The 23,004-nt window shown below is 41.2% G+C and overlaps 1 protein-coding gene across 3 annotated transcripts in view; it reads left to right on the forward strand.

Annotated features, from left to right (window-relative positions):
• The first annotated feature begins 1,619 nt into the window (after window positions 1–1,619).
• Window positions 1,620–23,004, forward strand: part of RNF38 (ring finger protein 38) — a 411,040-nt gene continuing 389,655 nt past the window's right edge. For 2 of the 3 annotated variants that reach the window (XM_069767548.1, XM_069767540.1), the window contains exon 1: window positions 1,620–2,508. In XM_069767548.1, coding sequence (XP_069623649.1) covers window positions 1,845–2,508 — 664 coding nt within the window. In that variant the 5' untranslated portion in view covers window positions 1,620–1,844. Of the gene's footprint in view, window positions 2,509–18,911; window positions 19,671–23,004 lie in introns of those variants that run through there. The other variant, XM_069767557.1, reaches the window with a different exon arrangement.

Genomic DNA, 23,004 nt, shown 5'->3' on the forward strand with positions numbered 1-23,004 from the left:
TTTTTTTTACCTCAATATATGGTCAGTATTTACCTCAGTATTTGGTCAGTCTTTTTACCTCAGTATTTGGTCAGTATTTTACCTCAGTATTTTGTCAGTTTTTTTACCTCAGCATTTCATCAGTATTTTACCTCCGTATTTGGTCAGTATTTTACCTCAGCATTTGGTCAGTATTTTACCTCCGTATTTGGTCAGTATTTTACCTCAGCATTTGGTCAGTATTTTACCTCAGCATTTGGACAGTTTTTTACCTCAATATGGTCAGTATTTACCTCAGCATTTGGACAGTATTTTACCTCAGCATTTGTAAGCCAAAACCAGGAGTGGGTGATACTCAAGTGGTGACGAGTTTCTATTAGGCTATGTGCACACGTTCAGGAATGTCTGCAGAATTTTCCTGAACATAACCAGACTTTTTCTGCAGGAAATCCACTCGTGTTTTTTGCGCATTGTATGCTTCCCAATGCAATAATATAGCGGCAAAAATGCAAAACATCCGCAAAATTAAAGAGCATGCTGCGTTTTTTTATCGCGATGTGTTTTTTTTCTCGGAAAAAACTCAGCATGTGCACAAAAATTGCGGAATGCATTAAAATGATGGGATGCTTAATGTAAGCTTTTTTTAGCGTTTGTCCCGTGGAAAACGGTAGAAAAAACGTGAAAAAAACATGAACAATCCTGAACGTGTGCACATAGCCTGGGGCTATGTGCACACGTTGCGAATTGGGCTTAGGAATTTCTGGTGCGGATTCTGCATCTCTTGGCAGAAAACGCAGGTGCGGATTTGGTGCTTTTTTGTGCGTTTTTGATGTGGATTTACTGCGTTTTTTACCCCTGCGGATTTCTATAATGGAATGGGTACAAAAACGCTGCAGATCTGCAAAAAAGAAGTGACATGCTACTTCTTTTAATTTGCAGCGTTTCCGCACAGAATTTTCCGCACCATCAGAACAGCGTTTTTTTTTTTCACATTGATTTACATTGTACTGTAAATCACTTGCGGATCTGCGGCGTTTATGCACCGCAAAAAACGCTGCGGATCCTCAGAAAATCTGCAATGTGTGCACATACCCTCACACTTTTCCCCTTGACTGTTCCTCTTCTGGTTTTGGCTTACAGATGCGGAGATAAAAAACTGACCAAATACTGAACGTGTGACCGTGGCCCTATATAGGTATCATTCCTAGAATACTATATTATAATGATAATACTTTATTCAATTTTAGGCAGAAAGATATTTACATTGATACTGTAAGATTGTAAAGCAAGAATCACTGATTACTAAACAAGAATAAGACATGTTGACAGCTTTGCTCACAATGGCCTCTTTATAGGTGGAAAGTGTGAAAACAATCCTAATAGTCCAATTTCTCTCTCTTAAGTCCAGTCTATAGGACAGAAATATGGGTTGCAAGCAGAAAATGAGCCAGACTGAGGAGGACATGGGCACTGGCACCTAGGTTCCAGGCAGGCAGCCCAGGCTGAGGGAGATACTTCCATGTTTCCAATGCTGGTGACATCATGAAGACAGAGGGGGAATCCTCAGCAGGGAGAGGGAGGGAGAGTGCTGGCTCTGGAGTCTGAGAGGCGGATTCAGCTCCTTCCTCCTTCCCCTCTCCAGGCACAGAGTGGGGAGGAGGGGGATCGTGCGGATGGAGTGTCAGTCCTCTCCCTCCTAGCATTCTGCTGGATGTTGTGCACAGCTCCACTGCTGGCTCTGTGGGAACCCGGCGCTGGGCACAGCCTGGAATGGAGTGACACTTCCCAGCCCGGAGCACCCAGGAGGGGGACGCCAGGAACTTCTCTGCTGTGGGTGCTGCTGCCTCTAGCTGGCATTGTGGGTGATGCCAATCGCCTCCGGACAAGCCTCCGCTCAGGACCCCGGCTGCTTTACGTCCTGTCATCCGGCAGACCGGCTCCGGGACCCCAAGCAGCAGCCGCCAGCAGGAGGCGGTGACAGCGGGGGTGGTGGAGGAGGAGGAGGTGGGCTGTTGCCTTTCCCCATTTGCCTCAATCCCGGCCAGGCTGAAGCAGGGGCCGAGGCTGCAGCAGCCACCAGCAGATTGCTGGCCGCCTCCCCCCAGCACCCACTTCTTGTGCAGGTCACCCCGTCCTTCTCTTCCCCTTCCTCCTTCTTCCAGGCTGTGTACTCTGCTTCCTCACCTCCCTCGTCTCCTCTACCTCCTGGTGCTCCTTCCTTCCTACTCCCAGCTTTCCTGGAGCCCCCAAGGACTAGATCCAGATCTAGGTCTGGATTCATCATGAACCATCAGCAGCAGCAGCTGCATGGCATGCCTGGGGTACACCTCTACCACCAGCTGCCGACCCCCCCAGCACCTCCTCCTCACCTCATCTCAGCTGCCCTGCGAGTGCCAGGCATGGACAGGACTGATCACAACCCCCCAGAGGGAGCCAGGCAGCCCCACAGTCCGCCAGTAGTGGCCAGGAGGAGGGTAACCAGCCCGACCACCACTGATCATTACCACCACCACATACGACCTCTGCCAGGTAGGAGCAGATCTTGCTGCATACATAACAGTCACTTCTCAGATCTGTCACTTCCATGTTTACAAAACTTTTCCCACTCAGTTCTGAGCAAGTCTTGGCCATTGTGACTACTGTAAAGTGATGTGTGTTGTAAACAGGGGGCAAAACGTATTAACTCTTGGGTTACCTGCTCTCATTGTGAAACCTATGGGTACCACGACATGGCAAATGGAAAGGACATATGTTGTGTTGTTTTTTTTTATTTTTTTGGAACATGATGTTGTCTCCAAGGAGCTACATGGACTTGGGCAGTTTGACTTGCTTGTGTGTATGTCAGTGGTGGAAGTGAAGGAGTTAAATTAAAAGGACCTTGTTGGGTAATCAAGTAACAATGCAGCTGAATGGGTTAAGGCAGTAGCAAAGGCACAGTTCTCCTCTCCCTCCTGCCTGTCATACATTCCTGTAATGCTGGACACATGCCCCTGTAGGGGGTGAGAAGGGTCTTGGAAGGATTATACTGCTGCTACATTTCTAGATCACTTGAATTCTCAGTTCTGGGGGAGTGGGGGGCACAATGGCTGCTGGATGTGACTAATGATATATACATATAGATATGAAACAGTATTTGTCTGCTGCAGAGCAAATCATTCCAGCCCCAGGTCATGCTTGATCACACTTAAAGCCGCCTACATGTAAAGAAAATACATGTAGGGGAATGAGCGAGGTTATATCAGTTCACAGCATGACCACCAACGTTGTAATAGGCATCCAAAACCCCCACATATACCCCAGAGCTGTACAGAGAGTGCAATTTCTCCCATCGGTCCCAATCACATATACTGGAGTTAATTTCATAGAAATATGTTTTCAATGATTAAGTATTTGGACTGTGGGAGGAAAACCTAGCAGAAGTCCTGCACAAACATTGTGAAAACATAGGAGCTTCTTACAGATGTTGTGCTTGGTTGGTTTTAGATCCCAGGACCCCAGGGCTGGAGAAACGATATTCCTTAGACCCCAGTCCAGAGTCTCACCTAGCCAAATTAGTTCTCACGCTTCGCACTGACGAGGGCCAACACCCCGAAACACCGTGTCTGTGAATTGAGATACTGATTTGGCTTTTATCCTAAGTCATATTGCACGACTCGTTAGAGGGTTGATTGTGACTTGTAGGATCGCTTCTTCCAACAGGTGGCGCTATAGAGTTTAAGTTCTCTTTTTTCTCAGAAGAGGCAATTTGCATATTATATTTCCCAGAGGAGCATTGCATGGCGTATAAGCCTCCTTACCTTGACAAGCCAGAGATGGTATGTCACTCTCCATAAAGGCCCCTTCACATTAAGCGACGCTGCAGCGATACCGACAACGATCCGGATCGCTGCAGCGTCGCTGTTTGGTCGCTGGAGAGCTGTCACACAGACAGCTCTCCAGCGACCAACGATGCCGGTAACCAGGGTAAACATCGGGTAACTAAGCGCAGGGCCGCGCTTAGTAACCCGATGTTTACCCTGGTTACCATGCTAAAAGTAAAAAAAAACAAACACTAGATACTTACCTACAGCCGTCTGTCCTCCAGCGCTGCGCTCTGCTTCTCTGCACTCCTCCTGTACTGGCTGTGAGCCGGAAAGCAGAGCGGTGACGTCACCGCTCTGCTTTCCGGCTCACAGCCAGTACAGGAGGAGAGCAGAGCAGAGCGCCGGGGACAGACAGCGTTAGGTAAGTATGTACTGTTTGTTTTTTTTTACTTTTAGGATGGTAACCAGGGTAAACATCGGGTTACTAAGCACGGCCCTGCGCTTAGTTACCCGATGTTTACCCTGGTTACCAGTGAAGACACGCCGATCCAGCGATGTCAGGAGGAGTCCAGCGACGAAATAAAGTTCTGGACTTCATTCAGCGACCAACGATCTCCCAGCAGGGGCCTGATCGTTGGTCGCTGTCACACATAACGATTTCATTAACGATATCGTTGCTACGTCACAAAAAGCAACGATATCGTTAACAATATCGTTATGTGTGAAGGTACCTTAAGGAGAAACGATACCTCTTAGACCCCAGTCCAGAGCCTCTCATCTAGCCAAATTAGTTCTCATGCTTCGCACTGACGAGGGCCAACAGTTTGAAACACCGTTTCTACGAATTGAGATATGGATTTGGCTTTTATCCTAAGTCATATTGCAAGACTCGTTAAAGGGTTGATTGTGACTTGTAGGATCGCTACTTCCAACAGGTGGCGCTATAGAGTTAAGTCCTCTTTTTCTCTGAAAAGGCAATTTGCATCCAGTAAGACAGTAATTTTGGTGGGGGAAGAATTGTTTCGCAGATGATTTCCTAGTTCGGAGCATGTGTGGTATTGGGGGTATTTATGTTTATGTATTTATATCTTTCTATTACAATAAGATCATTGGTGTCTGATCCTTGTTATTTAGCCAAACGTTTAATAAAAACATCTGTGACTTGAACAGTATCATTCCTGATTGAATTCTTACATGTGTGGCCAGCTTCTGCTCCTTTTTGGCTGTTAGAATTTAGCTCCCAAGATGTCTTCTGATGTACCTAGCCTGAATCATAGCTTCTGATCAGTTTTACCTGGCAGAAAACTTTAGAATGGACTTCTCTATTTCTGATGTGAGAATGTTGTGTTACAAAAAATGATATTGGATACATTTGATCAATTAATAAGTCATCCATTCTACTTGGCTAGACTTCTGATACTCTAAGGAAAATGTATCTATAGGACTTTAGCCAGAATTCTGGTGGAAAAAATACATATTTTGGCACCCGCTTGTATGCAAAGAAATGTGTTCCTTTTTTCGTCTTTATGTTACTGTCACCAATTGGGGCATAATGTAGGGGGCATGACCTATAATTTTACAATAATGTATAAATTATAATACAAATCTACTCCATGTCATACAGTAGCTGACATAGATTTGCTTTTTTTTCTGGTGCTCGGATTTTTTATGTTTTTTTATTTTATTTTTTTGCATCACAATTTTGGCACATTTTGTTTGCTTTTTCTAGTTTTTAGACACATTTATAAAAGTCGATTGCCTTTTTTAAAAAGCATTTTGCACCAAGTCTTTCACTTTTAGTTAGAATTTGTTAAAAGAGGTAAGTCTCTGGCAGATGTATAGTTTCAGCTATGTATGTGTGCTATGCAATTTAAAAAAACAAATAAAAATTGTTGTACAAAATATCGTAAAATCACTCCAGTTTTGGTTGAAGCAGCTAAAAAAGGTTGGAGTTCTAGGTACAGTCTTATAAATTTATCAGAGATCATGTGACACTTTAATAAAGTTGGTGAATGCAAATGCAAAATCTGGCCTAAAAATATAAAAGTTTGGGCACCTCTGGTCAAAATGATGAAAATATCTCTAAAAGGCTTAAAGTTAAAGATGACACATTTCCTTTGTGTTTTAGGCAAATAAAAAGTATATTGTACATTTTTACATTTTAAAAATTACAAAAAGAAAAATGGGCCAAACCAAACATTTGGGCACCCTGCATGGTTAATACATAGTAGCACCCTCTTTTGAAAGTAACAGTAATTTTAACCAGGGGTGCCAAAACTTTACATGGCACTGTATATATTAGTAAATCTATAAACATTTTTTTTTCTGTCTTTCCCCCAGAAATGCTTTTATGATAGTTAGTGGTTTCTTAGGCTACGTTCACACTTGCGTACGGGGGGGCTTTGCGGGCGGCTGCATACTTCCTCCTTGAAGCTCCACTCACTTCCGCACTTCTTACGTTTAGGTCCGCCTAACAAGTTGTGCTCCTGTGCGGTCGGCAGGCGCGTCAAAACGACACATCCACATACATCCGCATGTCCTGCATACCCAATGTTAAAGATAGGTATGCAGGACTTGTGCAGAAGTAGGCAGACCTAAACGGAAGACGTGCAGAAGTGGGCGGAGCTTCAGGGAGAAAGTACGAAGCCGTCTGGAAAGTGCCCGTACGCATGTGTGACCGTAGCCTTAGAGCTATTGTAATCATGACTATATATGTCACAGATGTACAATGTATTCCAGATCTGCACACTGATGTTCCTTCAGATGTAGACGAGCAATGTTGTTATCTGAAATCTAAGATTGACGCCTGTCAATCTTGTAGTTCACTTGTATCCTATGCTGCTGTGCACTAACATGGCAAAGCATACTCCTGGTCATACGTCCCCCTAAAGAACTGCGATATAAGTTACACCTATTTTTACAGTGTAATGAAATACAACTATGAATAGACAACGTTTCGAGTAGAAACGCTCATACTGAATGCTCATTGACTTTGAGCATAGCACGATCATAGAATGTCTTTCCACCATTTCCTACCATTTGACCTGGTCACTTGTGAGCAGCTATTTACCTTGATTTATGTAGATTGGCTATAAAAGCCCAATCAGCTGCACATAAATTCTACACAATGCCAAGCTTCTACTGGAATGGTGTCAAGCACATCATCACTAGACTCTGAAGCAGTGGAAATATATTCTCTAGCACGATGATTTATAATGTGTCAGCTTGACAGGAGATTCTGGGTTTTGTGGATGCCAAGAAAACACTTCCTGGCTGCATGTGTGGCTCAAACTATAAAGTATGGTAGAAGTGGAATAATGCTGGGTTATTCCATGCAGCAAAGCCACATGTGAATTGCCAGAGCTAGTATAGGTGAAGCACAAAAAACCATGCATGTTGTGTTAGGCCACACAGCGCACTTTAGCCCCATGACTTCTATATGTAAAACCTAGCTTCATCGTTTACGACTTAATGCTATAACATACTACATCATTGTACTGAACCCTATCTATACATCATTATTGGAAGGCAAACCTTCAACAATGTCAGGTGCAAAAAAAATAACAATATGGCACGGGGAAATTTTACTTTTTGTAAAGATAACTTGGTCTCCAACCCCAACAAACAGCATTAGTATTGAGTAAAATATCAACGTGGAGCTAGATCCTATTATACAGTTTCAATGACTAACCTCTTATAAGGGCAAACATAAAACCAAGTCCTTATTGTTGACCATGGCCTTAAAGCCTACATACATATTAGGTAGAAGCCACCCAAACTTGTCCATCATATGATTAATTTGTCCTAACAGGAGATAAACCGCCACTACAGATGTCTACTATTGGCCAACTCTACTCCATAAATACAGAATACATGCACACCCGGCTGAGTGTGTTGATGTTGGGAGATATCGCTCTCAGACGACTTTTTCCTTAGGTGTATATGGGTAACTTTAGCGTGAGATGTGAACTAAACACATATGGATGTGATGATTGGGTGTCTGCACTTTTGTTGTACCATCATAAGGAAACTTACATTTTACAAGTGCAGCATCTCTCAACGCAAATGATTGTTGTGTGGGATATTTGGAGACTTTTGTGAACTCTTAGTTTATATTTTTTTTCCCATAACAATTAATAAAAAGCAGATATGAAAGTGGAAATTGTTATATACATTTCTCAAAGTTGAAATTCCAATACCAAAAAGGACAAGCTGTAAGGTTATACAACTCAAGGAAGCAACAGGTGTTGCCATTTTTCAGTATGAACGCTAAACCGTATGTTGCTCATGCTACTGTGAACAGCCTGCGTGGCCAAAACGTGCTGCAGTGTCTCCGGACTTGTCTCCCATCGACCACATTTGGCATATCATTGTTTGGCAATTATAAAGAGAGCTGCCAGCAGCGGATCTTGATGATTTGCCCAACTGCATTCAGCATGGCAGAACATGCCTCAGACAGCCATTAATAACCTCATTGATAGTACACCAAGGTGTGTAAGTGTGTGTATTTCTAGCTTGTTACTGATTTAACCCCTTAATGACCGCCAATACGTCTTTTAACTGACCTGAGATATAAGAGAATAGCCTCCCCATACAGATGACAATCCAGCATTTGTTGGTTGTGCACTATAGCTGACAACTTGCTGTATCAGCCACGATCAGTATTTGCACCTTCTAAATCTGTTTAACCCCTTAGATGCTGCTGTCAATAGTGACTACATCATTATAAATGGTTAACAGAGTGTGGGGGCTTCTTCTTTATCCCAATTGGTGCCCTCAGATCATGATTTTGTTGTCCTGATGTTTGCGATGGCAATTCATGACCAAATAGCGGCCTTAGAGTCTGACGGCTGTAGTAATCTGTTTAGAAGTTGGCAACATTTAGGTGGTAAAAATACACATTTTCATTTCTGTCATGCCACTTTGCATTAATTCCTGTAAAGCACCTGAAGGGTTAATAAACTACCTGACAGCAGTTTTCAATATGTTTAGGGGTGCTGTTTTTAAAATGGTATCACGTTTGGGGGTTTCCCAATATATGGGACCCCTAAAGTCACTTCAAACATGGATAAGTCCCTAAAAAAATAAATGTGGTAAATTTCTTTGAAAAAATGAAAAATTGCTGCTACATTTTTAAACCTCCTAAAATGCTAACAAAATAAAATAACATTTTACAAATGGTGCTGATGTAAAGCAGACATGTGGGAAATGTTATTTATTAATGGTTTGCTGTTGTATGACTATCTGGATTAAAGGGATAATCATTCAAATTTAGAAAATTGCTAATTTTTTAACATTTTTCTCAAATTTTTTATATTTTTTATAAATAAACACAAAAAATGTTGAACTAAATTTACCATTATCATAAAGTATAATGTGTCACGAAAAAACAATCTCAAAATCACTGGGATTTGTTGAAGCGTTGCAGAGTTATTACCACATAAAGTGACACTGGTCAGATTTCAAAAATTTGGCTCGGTCACTAAGGGGTTAAATCGAGATGAAAATTCTGTTTTCATCTTTTTATCATTTACATATCATTGACATGTTTATCGATTCTGTGATATTCATAATGCCACCACTTTTCCATCTTGGTGTTCCAATTTCTTTATTGATACATTATATGCGTATTTATCCCCAGTCAGCAATTACTGAAGCAATTGTCAGGCGCATAGATAATAGATCACTATATGAAATAATATTTCAGTCAACTTTTGGTTAAAAACAAAATTCTGAATGATATCATTATAATGTCTGTATATGGAGTTTATGAAACAAACTAATCTTTGTTTCATGGTTTTTTCTCTTTTACTTGCATCGTATTGATCCAAATTTTGGCAATGGGTAAAATGTTATTATTGCATCTTTTAAAATATAAAATGTTGTTGTGTAGCAAACAGCGAGCGTTTGCAAACAGAAAAAAATCCAGTTTACATTTTCACTTCTGTTGTCTTTTTTTTCCATTTCTTTTATTTTGAAGAAAACTAATGGCAATTTTATCCATTTTTCAGTTTTTAATCCATTTTGTAACAATTAGTGATGAGCAAATATACTTGTTACTCGAGATTTCCTGAGCATGCTCGGTGGTCCTGCGAGTATTTTTTAGTGCTCGGAGATTTAGGTTTTCTTGCCGCAGCTGCATGATTTACATCTGTTAGCCAGCATAAGTACATGGGGGGGGGGGGAAATCCCTAGCAACCAGGCAACCCCCACATGTACTTATGCTGGCTAACAAATGTAAATCATCCAGCTGAGGCGGTGAAAACTAAATCTCCGAGCACTAAAAAATACTCTGAGGATACCCGAGCGTGCTCGGGAAATCTTGAGTAACGAGTATATTAGCTCATCACTAGTAACAATAATAATCTTAGATTATATGCTACGTCTCATATTCCTTTGACTCAAATATGATAAAGTTAGGGATAGGCTGTTGTGCCTAAGACAAACCAAAATTCTTTACTTTTTTGGTACTCTAAAAAGGTAAAACAGAAATCTGCACAATCCATATATACCTGCACTTATCTTTTTTACTTTAACAGAACTGCAGCCTTCTTAACCCTTTAGCCCTGCCAATATTAATGCATGTCACAGTCAGGGTTGACGTGTGTGGATTTGATTAGGATCTGAGCCCATTCTGTACTGGGCAGATGCTGGCTGTGCTACACAGCTGCCATGTGCCTGTAACAGCAGAAAGATCTGGAGAAGATCTGTATGGAGGAGTGGGCCAAAATCCCTGCTGCAGTGTGGGCAAACTTGGCCAAGAACTACAGGAACCGACTGACCTCTGTAATTGCAAACAAAGATTTTTGTATCAAATATTAACTTCTGTTTTTCTAATGTATCAAATACTTCTTTCATGGAATAAAATGCAAATTAATTATATAAAAATCATTCATACAATAATTATCTGGATTTTTTTTCCAAGATTCTGTCTGGAATCACTGGTGAAGTTTATCTATATTAAAAATTACAGGCCTCTGCATTCCTTGTGGGTGGGAATACTTGCAAAATCTGCAGTGTATCAAATACTCCCCCCCCCCGTGTGTATATGTCTATATATATATATATATATATATATATATATATATATATATATATATATATATATATATATATATATATATATATATATATATATATATATATACAGTTAGGGCCAGAAATATTTGGACAGTGACACAAGTTTTGTTATTTTAGCTGTTTACAAAAACATGTTCAGAAATACAATTATATATATAATATGGGCTGAAAGTGCACACTCCCAGCTGCAATATGATAGTTTCCACATCCAAATCGGAGAAAGGGTTTAGGAATCATAGCTCTGTAATGCATAGCATCCTCTTTTTCAAGGGACCAAAAGTAATTGGACAATGGACTCTAAGGGCTGCAATTAACTCTGAAGGCGTCTCCCTCGTTAACCTGTAATCAATGAAGTAGTTAAAAGGTCAGGGGTGGATTCCAGGTGTGTGGTTTTGCATTTGGAAGCTGTTGCTGTGAGCAGACAACATGCGGTCAAAGGAACTCTCAATTGAGGTGAAGCAGAACATCCTGAGGCTGAAAAAATAGAAAAAATCCATCAGAGAGATAGCAGACATGCTTGGAGTAGCAAAATCAACAGTTAGGTACATTCTGAGAAAAAAGGAATTGACTGGTGAGCTTGGGAACTCAAAAAGGCCTGGGCGTCCACGGATGACAACAGTGGTGGATGATCGCCGCATACTTAATTTGGTGAAGAAGAACCCGTTCACAACATCAACTGAAGTCCAGAACACTCTCAGTGAAGTAGGTGTATCTGTCTCTAAGTCAACAGTAAAGAGAAGACTCCATGACAGTAAATACAAAGGGTTCACATCTAGATGCAAACCATTCATCAATACCAAAAATAGACAGGCCAGAGTTAAATTTGCAGAAAAACACCTCAAGAAGCCAGCTCAGTTCTGGAAAAGTATTCTATGGACAGATGAGACAAAGATCAACCTGTACCAGAATGATGGGAAGAAAAAAGTTTGGAGAAGAAAGGGAACGGCACATGATCCAAGGCACACCACATCCTCTGTAAAACATGGTGGAGGCAACGTGATGGCATGGGCATGCATGGCTTTCAATGGCACTGGGTCACTTGTGTTTATTGATGACATAAGAGCAGACAAGAGTAGCCGGATGAATTCTGAAGTGTACCGGGATATACTTTCAGCCCAGATTCAGCCAAATGCTGCAAAGTTGATTGGACGGTGCTTCATAGTACAGATGGACAATGACCCCAAGCATACAGCCAAAGCTACCCAGGAGTTCATGAGTGCCAAAAAGTGGAACATTCTGCAATGGCCAAGTCAATCTCCAGATCTAAACCCAATTGAGCATGCATTTCACTTGCTCAAATCCAGACTTAAGACGCAAAGACCCACAAACAAGCAAGACCTGAAGGCTGCGGCTGTAAAGGCCTGGCAAAGCATTAAGAAGGAGGAAACCCAGCGTTTGGTGATGTCCATGGGTTCCAGACTTAAGGCAGTGATTGCCTCCAAAGGATTTGCAACAAAATATTGAAAATAAAAATATTTTGTTTGGGTTATGTTTATTTGTCCAATTACTTTTGACCTCCTAAAATGTGGAGTGTTTGTAAAGAAATGTGTACAATTCCTACATTTTCTATCAGATATTTTTGTTCAACCCTTCAAATTAAACGTTACAATCTGCACTTGAATTCTGTTGTAGAGGTTTCATTTCAAATCCAATGTGGTGGCATGCAGAGCCCAACTCGCGAAAATTGTGTCACTGTCCAAATATTTCTGGCCCTAACTGTATATATATATATATATATATATATATATATATATATATATATATATATCTTATAAAACTTTTCACTGTAATCATACTGATCTGTAGATTAATATTACCAAATCATTTTTATTATACAATGAACACTGTAAGAACAAAACCCAAACAATAGTGGTGGAATTGTGTTCTACAATTTCACCTCACTTTTCCGCAGGTAGTCAGTAAAATACAGTTCATTTTTTTTTTTTCAAAAGTATAACTTGTCCCGCAAAAAAAACCAAAAGCTAATATGTATGTGGCAACAGTGAAAAAGGGGAGAAAGGAAAAAAACAAAAAGGCAAAACGAGAAGTCAGCTGGTCGTGCAGGGGTTAAATCTTGGTGCAGTAACTGACACAGCAAAAATGTCTTTTTGTTACACAATATCATTTTTTAGCTTTGCTATATAGCTGAATGCAGTTCACTGTTGTGTACAGAGGGATTACAGGCTGCGGACATGCTTACTCTACTGTTCTGTAATGGAATTGCAAACAGGAAGTGCAGAAAAATGAAACATGTCTGCCCCATAGTCACTAAAGGTACCGTCACACATAGCGACGCTGCAGCGATACCGACAACGATCCGGATGGATGCAGCGTCGCTGTTTGGTCGCTGGAGAGCTGTCACACAGACAGCTCTCCAGCGACCAACGATCCCGAGGTCCCCGGTAACCAGGGTAAACATCGGGTAACTAAGCGCAGGGCCGCGCTTAGTAACCCGATGTTTACCCTGGTTACCATCCTAAAAAGTAAAAAAACAAACGCTACATACTTACCTACCGCTGTCTGTCCTCGGCGCTCTGCTTCTCTGGTCTGGCTGTGAGCGCCGGGCAGCCAGAAACCAGAGCGGTGACGTCACCGCTCTGCTTTCCGGCTGACCGACGCTCACAGCCAGAGCAGGATGAGAGCAGAGCACAGCGCTGGAGGACAGACGGCTGTAGGTAAGTATGTACTGTTTGTTTTTTTACTTTTAGGATGGTAACCAGGGTAAACATCGGGTTACTAAGCGCGGCCCTGCGCTTAGTTACCCGATGTTTACCCTGGTTACCAGCAAAGACATCGCTGAATCGGTGTCACACACGCCGATTCAGCGATGTCTACGGGGAGTCCAGCGACGAAATAAAGTTCTGGACTTTCTTCCCCGACCAGCGATCTCCCAGCAGGGGCCTGATCGCTGCTGCCTGTCACACTGGACGATATCGCTAGCGAGGACGCTGCAACGTCACGGATCGCTAGCGATATCGTCTAGTGTGACAGTACCTTAAGGCTGCCGTCACACTAGCAGTATTTGGTCAGTATTTTACATCAGTATTTGTAAGCCAAAACCAGGAGTGGAACAATCAGAGGAAAAGTATAACAGAAACATATGCACCACTTCTGCATTTATCACCCACCCCTGGTTTTGGCTTACAAATACTGATGGAAAATACTGACCACATACTGCAGGTGTGACGGCAGCCTAATACCAAGTCCATTTACATACTGATTTTTAATTGGTATTGATTACTTTTTATTATGTGCTTTTATTGCAGCTTTTAAAGGTTCAACAATATGGACATTCCTAACACTGCCGAAATAAGTTACTTACTGCCGTCAATCACACATCTAGAGAAGCAGATCAGGGCTGGTGAGAGAATCACACTTTACATGGGAGCATTTTGCTGTAGTCAGTAATGATGGTCCTGCTGTTAGGCTTAGCTCAGGGAGCGTGTGGGGATTTCGGCTCTGTGACTGCTTTCTTCTCATCACCAAATTATCCAGACTAGGGCACAGCACCCATACTGTGAGCCTCAAAGGGAATCTGCCACCAGATTTTTACCACCTAATCTGAAAGCAGCATAATGTAGAGACAGAGACGATGATTTCAACAGTATGTCATTTATTAGGCTGCTTGCTGTAGCTTTGATAATAACACTGTTTTATCAGCAGGAGATTATCACTAGAGGACTAGCCCCTTAGTGACAGAGCCAAATTTAAAAAAATCTGACCAGTGTCACTTTATGTGGTAATAACTCTGGAACGGTTCGCCAAATCCAAGTGATTTTGAGATTGTTTTTTCGTGGCACGTTATACTTTATGATAATGGTAAATTTAGGTCAATATGTTTTGTGTTTATTTATAAAAAAATATCAGAAATTTGACAAAAATGTAAAAAAATTAGCAATTTTCAAACTTTGAATGATTATCCCTTTAATTCAGATCGTTATACCATAGCAGAACATTAATAAATAATATTTTCCACAAGTCTGCTTTACATCTGCACCATTTGTAAAATGTTATTTTATTTTGTTAGCACTTTAGGAGGTTTACAAATGTAGAAGTATATTTTCATTTTTTCAAGGAAATTTACAAAATTATTTCTTTTAGGGGCCTATCCTGGTATGAAGTGCCTTTAGGGGTCCCATATATTGGGAACCCCCAATACTGATAACATTTTAAAAACAGCACCCCTTGACATACTGAAAACTGCAGTCAGGTAGTTTATTAACCCTTCAGGTGCTTTTCAGTAATTAATACAATGTGGCATGATAGGAATGAAAAAGTGTATTTTTTACCACCTGATGAATGTCACTGATTTTTTAACTGGTTAGTGTAGTTGGCAGACTCTAAGCATCTTTCACACTTCAGTCTTTTGGCGTCAGTTTGAATCCGCCGTTTTCTTTAAATAGCGGATCCGCCATTTTTTGGGGGCGGATCCGCTATTTTCCCATAGACTTGCATTAGCGATGGATTGTGGCGGATGGTCGTCCATTCCATCTGCCATGTGACGGATCCGTCGAGAGATAAGGCCGTTATTTGCTCGTGAATTGCCATGGCAAACATCAGGACCACACAATCATGGTCTCAGTGTTGACATTGGGGATAAAGAGGGAGCCCCCACACTATTTTAACCATTTATATGATAGTCATTATTAACAGCAGCATCTAAGGAGTTAAGCAGATATGGACGGTGACAACACTGATTGTGGCTGATACAGCAAGTTGTCAGCCGACAGCTGCTGGATTGTCTCTTATATCTCAGGTCAGTTAAAAGACGTATTGCTACTAATTTAAGTTCCCTGACCCTTGCCATCTTCAGCTCTTCCCAGAGCTGCTTCGGTCCCACGCCTCCATCATGCGACCGCAACTTCTTACTGACCGGAAGTCAGAGGTAGCGGTCACATGCTCTCAATGTAGGTCTAGGAGAACCTCGTTCTGGCTTCGTTCCGGCTCTCATAGACTTACATTGAGTTGTGACTTCTGGATCATCCAGAAAACACTGGAGTGATCCTGCAGGTCATAAACTGCCGGAGACTCACAGGAGCATCAAGAACAGCTGGTGAGTATACTTCTAGGGGCAGGGAATTTAGATTAGTGGCACCACTCCAGTGCTGCAATAAAAAACGCTGGAGTGGTGCTTTAAATCATTGTCTCATGTTTTAATAAAGCCAATACTTTTTTTTATATAATTCATAAATACAAATTACATAGTAACATAGTTAGTAAGGCCAAAAAAAGACATTTGTCCATCCAGCCTATATTCCATCATAATAAATCCCCAGATCTACGTCCTTCTACAGAACCTAATAATTGTATGATACAATATTGTTCTGCTCCAGGAAGACATCCAGGCCTCTCTTGAACCCCTCGACTGAGTTCGCCATCACCACCTCCTCAGGCAAGCAATTCCAGATTCTCACTGCCCTAACAGTAAAGAATCCTCTTCTATGTTGGTGGAAAAACCTTCTATCCTCCAGACGCAAAGAATGCCCTCTTGTGCCCGTCACCTTCCTTGGTATAAACAGATCCTCAGCGAGATATTTGTATTGTCCCCTTATATACTTATACATGGTTATTAGATCGCCCCTCAGTCGTCTTTTTTCTAGACTAAATAATCCTAATTTCGCTAATCTATCTGGGTATTGTAATTCTCCCATCCCCTTTATTAATTTTGTTGCCCTCCTTTATTGTGTTAAAGTTTTTTGTTTTAATTAATTCTAATATTTTTCTTAGTTATTCAATTTCCATTATTTATTATTTAGGAACATTTGTATATTTACCTACAAATTACATATTCCACAGTGCTGTAGTGAGAACATACCGCTCACATTAATCCCTGTCCCCAGTGAGACTCATGGATATCTCTAGCATTCACATAGGGAGATGGAAAGGAGTAAATTTTCTTAATTTCTTTTGCAGAGAATTTTTTTTTAGAATATTAGAACATATTTCTGAAGTACATGCCTATATTAAGATCGGACTAGTTCAAATCCAACCTCATCTGTTGCCAGCAATAGTCAGTGCACTCCACCAAATCTTGGTTCAATAACTCACTGCCGAAACAACACTACTAAGGAGCCCACGAGTCTCGGCAATATCTGTGTGGGCCTGTGTAGTGCCCGATGCCTATCATTTGGCCATAGTACTAGAATCAGCCCAAAGAATGACATCACCCTTGGGGCTCGTGCAGACAACTGTATGTTCGGTCCGAGTGCGATCTGATAAAACATCACACTCACACCACTGTGTTTCTGTCGGACCGTGCACATGTCGGATCTCAGTCGGCCATCCAAGTCCATGAGTCCAGACTGCACATTGATGACATCTGAGTTCAGTCCTATTTCCATGGACTGATAGAATGTAGAAGATAGAGGTCTAGTTTTTTTTCCATCTTCTCATCTGAGAAAATCAGATCAAAGTGTGATCAGCATAATTGGACCAAATTTCTCAGATGAGAGGAAATCGGTTGTGAGACCCTAGCCTAACCAAGTGTGATGTTCAGTTACCTCTTTCTTTGGTCTGGAGATAATCTGTCAAGAATGGGGAAAAGGATATTTTATTCCAAAAATGTCAAAAGCAGAAAGCAAGTGGGTATACAATTTGAACATGTTTGCTCTAAGATAATTAACTCAAGAACTAAAGCTATTTGTATGTTAGCTATAATTACCATTTATAATAAACACATAAGACTTTAAATATTTCCACTTTATAGATAAATGTATAGTTGACATTATTTATGCACGTTAGCAATACATTCATGCACATTTTTCCATGTTTCTAGTACCCCTCACCCATATTTTATTATTTTTACCAATGTGCAATTAGTTTTACACATGTAACAAAGGTTACTTTCAGCAATTACTATATCAAGCCAAATAACATAGATTACATGTAATTGTAGATGTGGTTGATGGTGGGAATAATGGCCCACAGAGAGGTAGATCACATGTGAGGTGAATCTCATCAAGTCTAAATGACAAAAATAAACCCCATAGTGGGTATGTAAGGGAGAGTAAGGCGGTTAGGAGGATACCCCGACGAAGGAAGCCATGCTGTAATACATGTTCTGGTGACCTACTTTTTAGTCCTGGAGGCCGCCGTACACCTGTGACATCACAATTCCAAACTTTTGGATATTTTGACAAGTCGGTGGAGTGTGTCCTGTATTTTTTGGACTTATCACTAGCAAACCAAAAACCAGTGGAGCGATCCTAGCTACTGATCCAAGTAAGCCACAACTGTTGATACCATGGCTGACGGGAGACTCGTGTCACTCAATGTCGGAGCTTATACTCATTTGGGGCTACTTATTTTCTACATGTGATTATCTTACTGTTGTGGCCAAAACGATATGGACAGGACCCTACGTGGTTCCCCTAGAAATTTTGCTGGTACATATCTGTGTATTAGTGCTGTTTAAACAGTTTTATGTATGTGCTTATCACAGAATATTGGGGATTATTGAACCAAGATTAGACACAGTGAACTGACTATTGCTTGCACTTGATAGACTTCTTTTTTTCTTCTGCTAATACTGGTGATCCTGCAGTAACCCACTTTTGTACTAATAGTACTTGCCACACACATCTGAAGGAGTGATCATTAGGGTCCATTTACATGGCCCAACCGGTGGCACTATATTACCTCCAGTCAGTAAATCTTTTCCAATTGGTGGTCGTTTAATAGCCTGTTTACACATTCAGACCAAAATAAACAATGCACACTGAATGATCTGTAATAGATTGTTCTGTGAGTGTAGGCTACTATGATTCTCGGCAGTGTAAGTCCTGTTTACACATGACGGTACACCGCTAAAAACGATAATCTTTTGCAATGGGCAAAACATAATTTCATCCAATGAACGAGTGTTTTACTGGCTCATCAGGTAATTGACAGCCTATTTGCAAAATAATCAAGAAACGATTGTTTTTAAGAACGCTTATTCACAAATTATCTTTCAGTGTAAATGCAGCTTTAGGATGGGGAAGCTTAGGGGTTCGCTAATAGTAGTAATAATAAGACAGTGGGAGACTGTCTTAGGGAACAGTGATAATCGATTGAAAGACGGTAACAGCTCAGAGGAGGACAGATAGGCAAGGATATGGCTCATCTTGAACATTTCCCTCCCTGTCTCAATGGGTGGTGGGTACGGGGCACCGTTGCTTGGACTTGTGCTGACATCATAGAAACAAGAACACTCAGGGAACAAGTCATGCAGAGCAGGAAATCCTCATCAGGGAAGGAGGGAGGCGAGATTTCACAGAACCGGGTGTTGGATATGTAGCTGAAGTCTGCCTTTATAAAACTGAGAGGTAGATTAAGCTCTTTATTTCTTTCCTTCTGTTAGCACAACAGAGGAAGGAGGGAGTACTGTGTGGAAGAAATACAGCGTTTCTTTTCCCTTTTTACCTCAATCTTAGGGGCTGAAGCTGCATCAGCCACCAGCAGAGAAGCAGCAGAGAAGATTGCTTTCCAATTCCCCCATCACTCTTGTGCGGATTGCCGTGTTTTCCCTTCCCGATCCTCCTTCCAGGCTCTCTTCTCTTCTTCCATTCTGCTCATATCTACTCCAAGTACACCCTGATCCTACTTCCAGCTTTCCTGGAGCCCCCATGAATTTCCACCACCAGCTTCAGACATCCCCACTTCCTCACCTAATGTCAAACATCATACATGGGCAAGGTATCGACAGAAGCTATAACAACACTTCAGAGGGAAGAAGGCAACCCCAGAGCCCCCCAATAGTTACAGGAAGGAGGCTAAACAGTTTGACCCCCAGTGAACAACATCTCCACCACATACGGTCTCCAGCAGGTAGGAGCAGATGTTACTTGCTTGCATTGACATTGAAAGTTGACTTTTCATATATGTCACATACTACAAGCCAGCAAGTAAAATGCCATGAGTCTATACTCATGTGTCATGATTCTTACTGTTTAAAACTAATATACATCATTACATATGGAACCATCCAAGATTAAAAAGTGTATCTTTATTATCTTGTAACAACAGGCCAGGATGTGTGTGTTGCCCTAGTTTGACATCGGCTGGGTACCGCCACATGTCAGGAGTATAGCTGCAATGTTATGAAGATTAATTGAGTTGTAGCTTTTTCAACGTGATATGTCTGTAAGGAAATACGACCATGAAACTGGAGTGATAGCTGTAAGTTGGAGTGTATGGTAATGATGATAAAGTAGCACTGAAGGAATGGTAAAGGTAAATATAGAAAGAGTGTGAGGCCCGGGTTTTTCTATGTGACAGCAGAAAGAGTTACCATATATTAAAATATAAACCAAAAATAATGATTAATCTATGTTAGTAGCTGTGCTGCTGAATGGGTTAAAACAGCAGTAATTGCACAGTTTCCTTCCCCTCCCTCCTGTCAGACATTCCTGTAATGCTGGGCTGGTGGGGACACTGCTCAGAGCTTATTGCTGACTTGTTTTCATCACACTTAGTATTTTTCCTTTACTACTTCGTTTGTGAGTTTTATGTAAAACATTGCATTGGCTGTTACATGTAACCGTAGCAGAATAATCAGGAAGTTAGAATAAAAGAACGAACCTGTATAGGTCTACTCCATAAGAAATCATAATCGAGCCTCAAATCATAGTTGATAAGCCAAATGTGCATTGAAATAAGATAAGATATATAGTTAAAAATGAAAGTAGAGTGTAGAAACTCCTGAAGATGTGAATGTTTATGGATAACGTAAAGCTTGTAGCTTATGAGTGTGGGTGGTGGAGTTGAACAAAAAGATTTGCCCGACCCTGGTTCCGCAGCTAAGTCTGTGGCAGCCCGAGCAGAGCAGTGGGAACCTTTTTCTATCTGCCAGCATCGCCTCTTTTGAGTAGTAGAGAAAGATACACTTAGGCACTCAACTTAAGTGAAGTTTTTGTAATTTAAATGAATGATGGGCGGGACTAACAGGCTGGTCACGTGATCGGAGCTAATGTGAAGAGAGGACATTGCGGAAGTGATGCGGCTGGGTTGTGCTGTTCACGGTCTAAGTGTTTGCGTCCCAGCGGCCATTTTAAAGGGGTCAAATTCAGATCCTTAAGGCTCTGGAGGGTTTGTGGTACACTGCTGGTATAGAAAAGGTGCACACAAAGTAGCGGTGTATAGATGAGTAAGTGGACAATGTCACAAAGGGTCACTCAGTATAAACGACTCTGCAAAGAAGTATACATCCATTAGTACCATGCATAATAATACAACAAATATTACAACAACACATTATAATAGCGTATTCACTCTGTGTGAACAGATCTAAAAGTATATACTCTGGACTCTTGAATAGGGCACCTGAGGGATTTTATACATAAACGAGGAATGTAGGATCATGGAAGAATAATCTGTCGTAGGTTAATTAAACAAATGACAAGAGATCATAATCCCTGTTTAACACCCGAGGGTGCAGATTATCCAGTGTGTGTATCCAGTATGCCTCTCTTTGTTTCAATAGTCTAATACGGTCCCCACCTTGCCTGGGGGTAGAAACCTGTTCTATAATCTGAAACCTCAGTTGAGAGACTTTATGATTATGATCAGCGAAGTGTTTGGGGATGGGTAGTAAGAGATTTCTACACCTAACAGTAGACTTGTGCTTCGAAATCCGATCTTTTATAGGCTGAGTGGTTTCGCCTACATAACCAAGGCCACATGGGCATTTGATTAGGTACACTACATTAGGTGTGTCACATGTGTAGTAGTCCTTAATCTTAAACTGTTTACCAGAGTGGGGGTGAGATATGATGTTACCCTTCTGTACGTTGCCACACAGGAGAAGACTGATCAGAGATGCAGCCAAGAGGCCCATGATGACTCTGGATGAACTGCAGAGATCTACAGCTGAGGTGGGACAGTCTGTCCATAGGACAACAATCAGTCGTACACTGCATATATCTGACCTTTATGGAAGAGTGGCAAGAAGAAAGCCATTTCTCAAAGATATCCATAAAAGTGTTGTTTAAAGTTTGCAACAAGCCACCTGGGAGACACACCAAACATGTGGAAGAAGGTGCTCTGGTCAAATGAAACCAAAATCAAACTTTTTGGCAACAATGCCAAACGATATGTTTGGCGTAAAGGCAACACAGCTCATCACTCTGAACACACCATCACCACTGTCAAACGTGGTGGCAGCATCATGGTTTGGGCCTGCTTTTCTTCAGCAGGGACAGGGAAGATAGTTAAAATTGATGGGAAGATGGATGGAGGCAAATACAGGACCATTCTTGAAGAAAACCTGTTGGAGTCTGCAAAAGACCTGAGACTGAGATTTGTCTTCCAACAAGACAATGGTCCCAAACATAAAGCACAATCTACAATGTAATGGTCAACAAATAAACGTATCCAGGTGTTAGAATGGCCAAGTCAAAGTCCAGACCTCAATCCAATCGAGAATGTGTGGAAATAGCTGAAAACTGCTGTTCACAAATGATCTCCATCAAACCTCACTGAGCTCGAGCTGTTTGCCAAGGAAGAATGGGCAAGAATTTATATATATATATATATATATATATATATATATAGCGCTGGCGAAGAATAAAAATTAAGAGACCACTGCAAAATGTTCAGTTTGTCTGATTTTTCTCTTTATACATATATTTTTGAGTAAAATGTGCCGTATATACTCGAGTATAAGCCAACCCGAGTATAAACCGAGACCCCTAATTTTGCCACAAAAAACTGGGAAAACTTAATGACTCGAGTATAAGCCTAGGGTGGAAAATGCAGCTACTGGTAAATTTCAAAAATAAAAATAGATACCAATAAAAGAAAAATTAATTGATACATCAGTAGGTTAAGTGTTTTTGAATATTCATATTGAATCAGGAGCCCCATATAATGCTCCATACAGTTTATGATGGGCCCCATAAGAAGCTCCATATTAAAATATGCCCCATATAATGCTGCACAAATGCTGATTATGGCCTCATAAGATGCTCCATATAGACATTTGCACCATATAATGCTCCACAAATGTGATTATGGCCCCATAAGATGCTCCATAGACACATTTGCCCCATATATGCTCCACAAATGCTGATTATGGCCCCATAAGATGCTTCATACAGATATTTGCCCCATATAATGCTGCACATGGCCCCATAAGATGCTCCATACAGATATGTGCCCCATG

This window comes from Ranitomeya imitator, chromosome 1 (genome assembly GCF_032444005.1).
Source record: "Ranitomeya imitator isolate aRanImi1 chromosome 1, aRanImi1.pri, whole genome shotgun sequence".
In the NCBI taxonomy this organism is placed as follows: Eukaryota; Metazoa; Chordata; class Amphibia; order Anura; family Dendrobatidae; genus Ranitomeya; species Ranitomeya imitator.